Genomic DNA, 12,907 nt, shown 5'->3' with positions numbered 1-12,907 from the left:
CGAGATGTGCACCATGGCTCAAAGCTATCCATCGCGCCCCCCAGATGGGTGAAAAAAGTATAGAAACACAGAGGCTTGGCACAACATATCAACGGGGGAGGGAAGAGAAAAAGATACATTATCTCAACAACAAGAACTCTTAAAATTGAAATAACAATAGTGTTTTAAAAATATGATAGTATACAGTAACTACCAGTGAGTAGGGCCTCTATGGGCTTTCTGTAAAGTCACCATTCTGCCAGGCATACCATAAATCCATTTATAAATCCTACCCCACAGCAAACCATCCCATACCTCCTGTGCAAGGCGAATAATATTGTCACAACCATAGGGACATTGATAAGGGTTTCAAGTAATCTTCCTCAGCTGCCCCTTTCAAATCGGCCATACATTACCAATAAGATTGTTAGGAGTACCAGGATCTGATACCTAAGAACTGTCCCAAGAAGGGTAACCCCACTCAGAATCAGAATCTCTGGTCTCTAACACTCCCCTTGGCCCCCTTACAGGGCCCGCACATTATCATACACATTTATCTTAGTTGCATCCTGTGACTATAATGCTACAGAATTGAAGGTATCTGAATAACACCATATACGTCACTACGGTCTGTCCAACCGAATCCTGTTCGCAGGATATCTGAGAGGGGACCTTCAGCTAGGTCTGGGAAGTGAAGCAGGGTAAATCCATCAACTACCCAGAGAGTGATTAGGCTTCAAAGTTGGAACATCTTTAGCATTAGCCCTAAGTGTAACTAGTACTGATACTTGGCTAAGAATTTTGTTTTATATTTTGTTTTAAGTATTCCTCAGATACTTGGTTTGTTTTAAGTATTGTTTGATACTTAGTTTTGTTTTACATTTTGTTTTAAGTATCATTTTGAAACTTAAGTTGTTTTACCAATATGTATTGCTTGATATTTTTGATCAGTTTCATTCATACTAGATATAAACAGTTTTGTGTATTTAAGACAGCCTGATTTCACAATGGAAAAGACAGACTTCGACAGACAGTATTTCAATATACTTGGTTGAATGGTTACTCTTTAAGTTTTTCCAGTACACCTTTGAAGCCTTTTTTAGTTCACAGTTCTCGCTTTCTCTCTGGTAGAGCAGGCTACCTGTCAACTATCATACCTTATACCAATAACGTAATTAGCACCTTGCAAACATGTTACACTATTGGGAACAGCACAATTCCCAATTGGCAAAACAGTAATTACTGAAGAGGGTGTGATGGTTTTTAGGGTCTCGTAATCATCGTACTTTAGGAGAATACCCAACGTTGCAAGTTATAGTTAAAGAGGTACATAATTTGTATGAGAGATAGATGTAGTCCATGAACACTCAGACACAGAATATAAATATCGAAGTGCCTCCCAAGCTTTTAGATATCATCAAGCAATAGAGAAGAGACCTTAACAATATAATATTGTTTTACAATTCAACCTTATTTTACTTTACTCTTAGTAGTCATAATTGAAATAACTCTTTAAGCCTTTCTAAACAAATCTCTGTCTACAAAATAAATCTTGATTGGCCTAGACAATTCTGAGTCTATACAGATTATCTTCTCCTAACAGTTTTCCTACTACTTCAGCTCTTGTACTATAATTGGAGGATGGTGGATCTGTACATCTGCTCTCTACGATATACAGCATTCCAGACTATGTTACTCATGAATGAAAAAAGCCTCAAAGTACTATCACCAATGTAGCCACCACCTGCTGTCCATTTACCTCCCACCGGGACCAGGGAATATTTTCAATTCCTATGATTATTGATGACTATAATCACAATATGAATAGAGTTAATCTTGCTGATCAACTTTGGGCTTCCTACCCTACCCAATTGACTGCTCTGTGCAATTGGCTTCCTTTATTTTTTTTTTGGATTTTGGACACTTCTATTATTAATTCTTTGATTCCGTATCGACTTTCTTACCCAAATGCAAAACACCGGCAATTTCGCCTTGATCTCCTTACAGCTTTATTTAAAGACAGTAAGAAGGAGGTTAAACCTTGTATTCATACCACCTATTCCAAGAAAACTACTATGCAGTACTGTACTAAATACCAGAAAACACTCCCCCCCTTGGCCCCGGGCATTAGCTATCTCCTAGCCCCTGTCAGTGTCTAAGACATGCTTAATAATAGAAAATGCCACTAAGTGATATCAAAATGCAACCTTCTGAATGCTAAGTGACCGAGTAGAATATATAAAAGCTAGCAATAAAAGGACAATTGAACTATCGTACATGATATTTATCAAAACAATTAAACTTGCAGAGTCCAACACGACAGGAAGAACAGGCAAAGCGTGTACAGCGGGTTTTTTTTTTCTGAAACATGACAGAAAATACAGCGGGAACGCTTTCCTGCCAGAAGATGAATGAGTGTATGGGAGCCAGAAGAGAAAAGTGGTGCTGCAAGGTGGCCTTCCAAAATGCGAAATACTGTCGGGTTGAAAATTTTTCAACACTAGCGTATGACTCTTCCCGCCCTTTACAGCCCAATAAAACTTGCACGGCCGAGTTGAACTCGCGCGCCCAGGCACAGAAACCGATCGGTGGTAACGTAAAATACGTTTTGATCTCTAGTTGGCGGGCTGATGGCTAAAGCCACACCTCGACTCGGCCGTGCGTGTGCTGACTGTCTCCGAACCGCCAAGCTATGCCGCAAACCACCTCCAGAGCCGGTACCGCCGCAAAAACTCGAACAGTAGAACCGTGTGATAGTCTAGAATTCCCTACGATACTTTGTAAGATGTGAAAAAACAAGACTGTTCACCCCCTCTCAGATATAAAAAAAACAAAACAAAACGTCAGAGCTTACCAGAGGAGGCAACTCCAACGACATAGCACGGACTTCTATTATTATAATTTTCACACTACCGGTACGTTGGTATGTCCCCAGGCAAAAAAGGGGGGGTGGAGTTCCAAATTGTCGATCTGCTACTTGTAGGGTACGCCCGTAAAGACCAGAAAACATAACTCCCACCGGTATGATATATCGGTATAGGATCAGCAGAAAATTTTTCCAATCCTCAATGACACACCAAAGTATGATACCGGCAGTAAGAACTTCGAACCCCCCCCCTATTCAATTATGTCGGCCTATCAACGGATAAATCTTGTAGAGGAGGGGGGGGACAGCAGCAAACAGGCACGCTGCCTCCACTGCCACAAATTTTTCAGCAACACACGATGTAATACTGATACCATACCAGAAATAGTGCTGTACGTATCTTGTAGGAGTTTCCAACACTCCAAACCGTCCAAAGACGACGTTAGAAGACACCCATTTACAAGCTCTCCGTCAATCAGTCAACTCAATCTCACCCCATGACCACTTGTGAAAGTAACGTTAAAAGCATGATATATTCAAAGGCATCCATACACACCGATACTGATATCCATAAGCCCCAACACAGTGAATAATCTGCCATATCGCCTACGCTACCACCAGTCATCCCCATGAGTTTCCCCGATGCAGTCACCCATACGCGATCCATGTTCTGATAAATGAATTTTATTGAGACGAAACTATACGTCTATCCCCGAGAAAGACACCTCTATGCATTAACAATATATGGACTTTTCAAGCCACAGAAAAAAAAATCCTCAGCAAACACTTTGCATAGAGAAAGTGGAAAAGAAGGATAAAGACAGAACTAATAAACGGTGCTAAGACGGGAAAGTGATCGAAAACAAAAGAGAAATATCTAAAGAGACATTCATTCAGTTTCCAGCCCCCCAATTCAGCCCGAAAACTCCACAAATTTAGTTTTCGCCTTTAACATCAATTCCCCCGCGCGGGAGTATCGGTTCACCAGGTTCATGACGCTGTCCGGCTTCTTCCCTCGCCATATCGGTGATCCATCTCGCATTAGGTTTGAGAACTTGACCTCTCGCAAGCTTAGCAGCAAGGTAAAGCCAACAGGCAGCATTACCAACGGTTCCAACTTCATCGCTCACACTGGACTTCGCATACTCGCTCATCCTGGTATAAAGGTCATTGTTGGTGTACAAATCGAAAAGATGATTTGCGACAGTGTCAGTATCTCCAACTTCCACGAGAAATCCTGATTTGCCATGTTGAATCTGCAAAGGAATGCCACCAGCTCTCGTGGCAATGACAGGCTTTCCATGATGCAGTGCCTCAGACACCTTGACCTCAAATCCCTCACGTAAGGATAGTTGCACCACCAGCTTGGCAGAAGTCATCAATGCATTCAGCACTAGAATAAATGTCAGATCCACACTCACAAATTATCAACTTAGGGAAGAGACTTACTTTGATCGCTTGGACCAATTCTCATAACCACCACATCTTTTGCAATCGCGGCATATCTCGGCTGCGCAAGCAATTCCATTGTTTCGGCAAAAACTATCGACGCATCTGGATCATCAATAGCCCCATGTCCACAACTAAAATCCGTTAGTACGAAATTATATTCAAAGAGCGACAGCTTCAAAATAAAATAGAGTTCAACGTACAGCAACAACTGCGGAGGAGGCTTTTCAGGGGAATCTCTGATTATACGAGCGCACAATTTGCGGTAAGATTCAATGACATCCGGAATGCCTTTGCTAGGGTCGAATCTCGCGATTTGAGTGATATACTCTCTTGCGGGATAAAGAAGCTGGTTCCTAGAAGGCACCAACAGAATTAGCAATTTCATCACGAAGAAGCAGAATTTGTATGTAATCTTAGCCTACATTCCCAGCTCATTGCATGAATTCCGTAGATCATGATGATAAAACCTCAAATCCCATTCGCGTAAAGGTTTATTAAGTCCATCAAGCCTATAATTATTAGCGCCGGAAAATAACTCAGTGGCGGAGAAAACACACCAATCAGTACAAGCAGGCATCAGCCCAACCATTGCCAACGGAACATCGTGCGGAACAAACTTGTCCACCGGATGACTAATAAAGACATCCGCTTGCTTTATGCAACCCCACATCCACTGCCATACCTGTTCTTGAGGGCTCTCAGGCCTTTCCACAAGGTCACTACGGACCTCGATGTGAGAACGGTAAATAATTTTGACCTCCGGTCGAACCTTTTTGATCAACGGAATCAGTGCAGGCATTTGGGGGTCATCTATGATAACGACGTCTGCCCCGCCAGGAGCAAGCGGGCCGCCGGGTGAGAGCCAATAGCGCTTAGCATTTGTTCCAATCCATTCGTTAAGCAAAGCCTGCTTCTCCTTGTCAAATCTTGCTTCAGGATCCGCCACTCCTTGCAGGATGTTGTGGTTTGTCTTTGTGATTCTGAAAGCTTTCGGATTGGGCTTGGGAATGTACCTGTCACACATATCAGTAAATAAATACTACGCACTCTAGATGAGATGAAAACAAACCAATCCAACATAACACCCAATTGAGAGCAAAACCTAACCAAAGCATGCCTCATCAAGGCCACACCTCCACCCTGGGGGGTTGCCGAGAAAAAGGCTATCTTAGTCGGTGGACGCTGAGGGTCCCCTTCGGTCTGGCAATCTTTATATCCCCTCAACTCACAAGCATACTTAAGAACAGTATTCCAAGTACCCTTGTGTACGGTATTCTCGTACTCTCCCAAGCCCTCAACCAACTTGATAGCCCCCTGTGCGTCCGGCATCACCTGGTTTCTGAAAGCAATGGTGAGAGCTGGGTTATGGTTAGGACCAAAGTACATAACACACTTTCGCGCCGCAGAGTCTGCCTGCTCATCGACATCGATAGGAATCGACCCAGTATTTTCGAAGGCACCGAAGGCTGTTGTCTGCACCTTCAACGTCATGCAGACAATGTCCAACTTTCGCCAGAGATACGCGCAAATTCCTGGGCAAATTTCCTCGAGACCAAGTGTAACCCCAGCACCTACAAATTTAGCTTGGTGTTCGACTGAGTACCCGCCAATCGTCCTGATGGCATCTGCCCTAATGAGATCACGCATATCCTCGCCATCTCTGATGGTGAGTTGGTTAATGCAGTAATCAATCGAGTACACTCCGTCGTGAATTGAGATGCCAATCCTGACGGTGCCATCATCAACCCTAGTGGCGGCCGCACCAATATAGAGCGGCTACATTGCCAAGTTAGCAAACAATTTAGAAGGTATGATAACGGCAGATAAAATAGAGTAAGAAAGAAAAAAGAAAAAGAAAAAGCCAGAAACCTTAAGAAAAAAATAATCATGACAAAAGAAATTTAAGGAGAAAAAAAAGGAAGGGAACAAAAGGAAGAAAACTTACAACAAGGGGTATTCCAGCCCAGCCGGTCTCCTTAGTCGACAAACTAATAGACCTCCTTCTCTCCTGAGAAGGAACGGTATCGAAGGGGTGTGCCTGAGCACTGGTAGCCTCGGAATGAAGCATGCTCGATAAATCTGATGAGAAAAGACAGATGTTTGATGAAAAGGCAGACGAGTTAAAGTAAATTCAACCCAAGGGAAAAAGGGGGAGAAATGATTGTCAAGAATGGATAGCCTCGTTACCGGTGGCGAAAGTATTTTTAGGATGAAGGGTGTGTGTTCGGTGAGGAAGGAAAGGAGAGGAGGAAAGAGGGAAGAAAGGGTCCCTTTTATATCCTTTGGAGGGGGGGGCCGACGAAGCGGAGTCACGAAGGTAGGTATAAGAGTACGTGTGCAAGCCGACGCAGAAAGCCACGATCCGTACACACGCACGCCAGAGTCTAGGTACTCGTACGAGTAAGAGTGATCCCCCCGTATGTAGGTGAAAACTCAATGGTACCACGCAAGCTCAGGGGGGTCGAGTTTAAGCTAAAGGAGCCAAGTGTTAAACCCCATAGAAAAGCTGTTTTCGACCCCCTGAGTCCGCAATTGTTCACCGAGTGTAAGCAACGTCTCCCGATATCCACTCAAGTTCACGATGGTATGCAGTGGGATCGTAGAGGATATCTGGCCAGTCAGTTGTCGGTAGGGTGCAGAAATTTTTTGTTGCAACCAAAGTGGGCCGGGTTAACCTTAAGTCCATAACTAAGAATGTATGGAAGCAATAGGAAGTGGAAAATAAAGGGAAAGAAAGGAAAAAACCAAGAAACAATTTTACCTTTGTTGTGGAGTTTTGATAAAGTTAGTCTACCAGTTCTGTGCTCGAGTACGAGTACTTGTAACTGTCGACCCTGTCCATGCTACCCGTAGCAGGCAAGAAGCCCGATAACAGGGATTGCAAATGGTAGATTACTGCCTATCTACTCGAGTAAGCGCTCATACAAACTCGCCACCCTTATTGTGGGGTACCGCAAAAATTCTTGGGATCCACCATCTCCATCAGCCCGTCATCCCATGATAGGTTTAGTTTGAGAGGTTAACAGAACTAGGAATACAAGTACAGTACGAGTACCAGCTAATGTGAGCGCCGCCAACATATCCAGTGGGTTGATCCCTTACTATATCAGGGAAAGGCTAACCCTTCTCTGGGAGTTTCATCTCTAAACAGTAAGATTACAGGGCTGTGACGGAGATAGTGAATTCCAAGAGTTTCTACGAGTACAAGTACAGTACGGTACCGTACAGCACCGGTTACCGGTTGTAGAAACCTGATGTTCCAATGTCGTCACTGGATCTACAAAAGCGGCTATCCTAACTCTATTGGGCTAGATCAGACCCTTATCACGATATCTCACTCGAACAATGGCAATCACATCCTTACTCGTAGATTGGCGGTTCCTCGTTAAACATGCCTTACCGGTATCCCCACACGGGCATGGCGTGGGATTCCGAATCACCCCGGCGGACAACAGCACGACTATTTGCAAGAGTACGAGTACTCGAGTACTCGCACACGCTCATATCATATCACACCCTCTCTTTCAAGTACCATTTTATGCTTCGATATCGTCGAGGAGCCTCCCCTTCATATACTCGGGTATGGGGGTTAGTGATGAGACTGACAGGGACGCGGGTGGCCGAAGACATACCGTATGTGCACGGCGCAGGAATCTATCGATATGCGCTCGGCCACCCGTACAGTACCCCTATCCGTCTCATCACCAACCTCCATACCCAGTACTATGAGATTAGGGGGGAAAAAACTCCAAATTTCCATTTTCCCCGTTTAAAGGTACAAAAGCACCATCATAACGTACTAAGAGCTAAGCTGGCACAAGAGAGCCTGTGCCAGGGTATTGTATTGTAATAATAAGAAAACGAAGCGTCATAAGAGAAGCAATAGGGAAAAGCTGAAGCACCAGGCAAAAAAGAAAGAAAGGAAGGAGAGAAACCCCGGAGCCCATCCGCTAAGGGTTAACTAAAGGCTAGAACCCTCGATAGAAAAGAATGGAGAGGAACCCCAAATTAAAAACGTGATGTTAAGCAAGCCACACATCCCACGAGAGAAATTCAATTATAAAATTTGTGGGATCGGATAAGGGAGATCGAAAAAATTCGGGAATCGGATGGAAAGCCGTACACTTGAAAGATTCTACCCTTTACTGCTTACCCTCCTTGATTCCTTTATCTCCTTCGTTTCCAACGCCATTCTCGCCTCTGCCCTCAACTCTCCCAAACACACCATGCCAGACGCCTACGTTGCTGCTCCCGTCCTTCATACTGATGGCGTCGAAGGTCTCGCCATCAACCCTTAAGCTCGCACTCCGGGCACTTAGACTTCTTCCATCATCGTCGTCACAATCATCACCGGGGTTGATAGTTTCAGCGCCCCATCCACTGCTTCGTCTGCTAGTACGACCCAGCTGTAGACTCTCTCTGTTTCCCAAAGGGCTTCCCGTAGCAGCTGCGGTGGTACCGTTATTACCAGGGGTTCCAGAAATCTCGCCCATAATACTACCAGAACCGTAATCTCGCATACTGCCCGCATCGCCTCCCCTTGATGCAAATGAAGTGCCCCCATACAAACTACCGCGTTCGCCCGCAACCGACCGGCCGACATCAAGGTTACCGCTCAGAACAGAAAGCGGAAGCGATTCTCTTGAACCGCCCCACAGCGAAGATGGAGCAAGAGCACGGACAGATGCATCAGTATCCAACGAATGACGACGTCGCCGCTTAGATGAAGATGCAAGGGTAATGATAGAAGCATTATCGGTCAAGAGATTATTCGCCGTAGCTGTGTTGTAATTCAGGGGGTGCAGCGAGCTACCGTTCAGGTGAGCGATTGGACTAGGACTCGTCGGTGGCCCATTGGCACTCGGGGTAGACGGAAATTGGTGTTGAAAAAGCACAGGAGGGCCATGGGGGTTATGGTGGTGATGTGGATGGGGATTGTAGTTTGTGTGCAAAAGGGAACCTGGCGCGGTGGATTGTATAGTTGTTAACGTAGTGGTCAGCGAGCGCACAGAAGGAGTCGGGGAAGAAAAGGCCGATGTCGTTGCTGTAGTGTTTGACGGAGCAGGATGGGACTTATCCGATGGGGGATGGGTAGGTGAATGATGAGGAGATGAATGATTGGAATTTGTACTTGAAAGAGAGTGACTAGGCTCCTGGAACCCTTGAGCTACAGCGAATGACAGATGCGATGATTCAACGGCCGACGAGGAACTAGAGGGCGGCGGGAGGGTATCCTTAGGTGGTTTTGACGAATAAGGGTAATTTGGAGGAGCCGAAGGACAAGAAGCCGAGCGCTGGCCGCTACCGATCCGGATAGTGGGGGAAGGATTGCTATTTGCATTATGGTTCGAATTAGAACCTTTGAGGTTTGCAAGCCGCTTCATCAACGCGCTGAAAGGCTTCCGGCCTTTGTGCTGGTGGTGCTCCTTGGAGTTTCCAGAGGCTGTACAGGGCAAGTAGGGATTAGCTTCAAGAAACAACTTCCAAAAAGCGATGGAAGCAGAGATGAAAGTAGGCACTCACATGCATTAGATCCAGTGGCAGGATGACGGGACACGTCAGTGGCCATAATCGCAATTCCCCGCGGTGGCTATCAAAGGATCGAAAAGATAGCAACGCGGACGGTACGGGGTATGACCAGACAATCCAAGTTGGGGAAGAAGCTCAGTAATGGGTGTTGTCGGAGGGAGGTAGAGAGGGAGGTGAGGAGTGGATGGTTGTTGTTGAGAGGGAGATGTTGGTTGAGATGGAGGAAAGATGATTGCTTGGATGTGTGCGCGGAGGGGGATAATTATCGGTTGGCTTCTCTTGCTTCATCCCGTCAGGGCGGCAGTGCCTGATGGCGGGGGGTGCAGAGGAGTGGCACAAACACGACTTTTTTTTAGACTCTTTAGGGTTATGTCTTGCAGAAAAGGACATCTTGGCTCTTATCTGCTCATCACCAGTATGCAAACCTTCATCAAATTCTCTGTAAAGTACAGTTGCCGTTCATTGAAGGGTATACAGGTTACCCCATCTTATCATACAACTTTCCTCACCGCAGCACTTATCGTTTTCCGCGCACCACAAGTCTATGGGTCCGGGATATTCCTGCATGTCGGAATATAAATTCTCTCTTCGCCCTCTTCACCCGTAAACAAATCGACGGCCCAGCCCTCCTATCACACTTTCTGCATACCGGTAACCCATCTCTCCGGATTTCTCTATTCCCCATTCTCCCCTCGATCCACTTCCCCCGGCTGACAGATCCAAGCACAGCGGTATTAAGATGCGATAAAGCGTCAACAAACAGACACGAAACTATCATATCATGAGCATCGAACAGGCACTGGCATTATATTAAACAACCTTTTTTTCCCCACAACCATGTTATCCATGCTCCCCGGTTCTGAAATCACGCCCAAGGTCGAGTCATAACCTACCCACTACTTCTCACACGGCACCTGTTTCGCATGAGCTATCATTTCCATGTGCTCGACCGTTGAAGAGTGGTGAACCTATAGCCCGGTTCCCTATCACCCCCGGTTTATTTCACCCCCAAATTCTTGGGCCGATCGAACTGTTTCCGCAATCATGACTCTTTACTGGCTTCTAAACTCTGGGTAAAATAAAAAATAATAAAAACCAGGCATCGTCCCACTCCGATAATATTCGATACCGGGTTCAAAATTGACCAAAGCCGCACAAATCTAGCACAAGTATTCTTTCGGAAGAGAAAAGGGGGGGGGAACATTGGGTATCCACAAGATACCGGTAGATTAAACTGTGCACAACGGCCTCTTATCTGTCCTATGCATGTTTGGATGGTGGGGTGGCATCGGGCAATGGTATGGTGGATGGGAAAAACCGGGATATTATTGGTTCTAACATAACCTACATACTCTCTGCGCCCTTGTCCGCAAAGCAAGAGGAGAACCCAATTCTCCCTTACACCCCAAACTCCGAGTCACAAATTTATCTATGGAGGGAAGGGAATTCCATACCCGCCCCCATCAACCGGAATATACCGGTACATACTCGAGCACCGGTACCTACTACTGAGTACAAGTATACCGTATCCCGCTATTCCTTACCAGAGATGACTCCCCGACAATTTTGTGCCGACAAAACGCGGTTGGTTCCAGTCACAGAGAAGATGACTTACGGTACTGGTATTTCCTAATCCTGGCTTGGGTTCATGGGCATCACTCCCTGAGACTATGATACCTGCGCCTGTATCCCACCAAACCCCAGCGACTCCTCCATGGTACGGTAAGACAATCCCTCTACCAGCACGGTAATCAACCTGGGTCGCTACCGCCAGCAACCTACACTATCATTCAACAGATGTGAAGATACTATTCTAGAATTTCTTACCTGTAATAGGGCACCTACATTCCCACGTCAAAACTTTTCGGCCAGCCGCCAGCATACCGGTGCCAGTATCATCCCCAACGAACAGATCGCTTCGTAGTATCATAGTCTACTCGAGCACAGTTACTCGTACCCATTCACTCGCATAATCCACTGTGGAATCAGCAAGGGGCTTCGTTGAGCAAGTTAACGAAACAACGCACACCAGTTAACGAGATCCAACGAGTGAAGCATGTCCAAACCATACCACGTCAGGTAATCACTATTCTCGAGGTGTTTTGACCGACCCCGAATGCGGGGTTTCCAGGCCTGGCGGGGATGGCGGTTTGTACGAGTTTATACGGCATGATACCGTACCTGTATCAACTCGTCAAATCGAGTATCGCCGAGCAGGGGTGCTAATCCCTATTTTGAGACGAAAGCCCTACCAGTAGCACAGTATCGGTACAGTACTAACAGAAAAGAAATGGGAGGATCGCTTTAACGCTCTCCGAGAAGTTTCAAGCAGCTCGAGCACCGGCAACCTACGATCAAGCCCAGATCCACTCGCCGGGAGAGACCGAACCTAAGGCGCTACCCAACCCGACGGGTTAATACTCGTACGGTACGGAGAAAAGGTTTAGGATATCATCGATTGCGGGGGTATGCATTTAATATATAAATGCAGTATGATACCATCGATCGCAATCTTTGACCTCACTCACACCAAGATACCGGTATATAATCACCATGGAAGAATCGGGCTTTCAATACTCGATCATGCTCCACAGTCACAATTCGCTTGAGAAGAATCGCAAAAGTTGCAGAAAGCTTTCAGAAGACAAGTATACGAGTACCGGCAAGTGGGGCATACCTCCTTCGCTTTTTTTTCCCGCAGTTTCAAACTCGCCAGGCATACCGGTACTTGAGTAATGAACCCGGACACAAGGGGTAAAAAATTGTGTGGCAGATTGTCTGTGCACACCTGAGCGCCCCCATAACTACCGCACTACGGTACAACTAAATTCCGACTGAAATACCCTGGTTCATTATGCCTGGTACGCCTAAGCACCTTTTTTTCTGGTAGAGCCTGCTCACTTAGAAAGGCTGTGTACCGTACTCTTTTCTCTTAACTCCTATGTATGATACTGTATAATACCAAGAGCGAAAAATATTAGTGGCTTGAGACGTTCAAATACCGGTACTCGAGTACTCCTAACCAGACACAATATCACTCCGAAAAGAATCCACAATGTCTGCCCCAATAGTGGAGGTAAA

The 12,907-nt window shown here is 45.8% G+C and overlaps 1 protein-coding gene; it reads right to left on the bottom strand.

The window, feature by feature from the left end:
- Positions 1–8,030: 8,030 nt before the first annotated feature.
- On the bottom strand, positions 8,031–10,221 carry GSTUM_00003186001 (uncharacterized protein). XM_002836835.2 has 2 exons: positions 9,821–10,221; positions 8,031–9,740 (listed from the first exon to the last, which is right to left on the bottom strand). The coding sequence occupies exons 1-2, from the start codon at positions 9,864–9,866 to the stop codon at positions 8,440–8,442; spliced, it is 1,347 nt and encodes a 448-aa protein (XP_002836881.1). The 5' UTR covers positions 9,867–10,221; the 3' UTR covers positions 8,031–8,439.
- Between the last annotated feature and the right edge of the window lie 2,686 nt (positions 10,222–12,907).

Source organism: Tuber melanosporum (assembly GCF_000151645.1).
Source record: "Tuber melanosporum whole genome shotgun sequence assembly, scaffold_162, strain Mel28".
Lineage (NCBI taxonomy): Eukaryota > Fungi > Ascomycota > Pezizomycetes > Pezizales > Tuberaceae > Tuber > Tuber melanosporum.
This window is presented reverse-complemented; position numbering and strand designations above follow the sequence as displayed.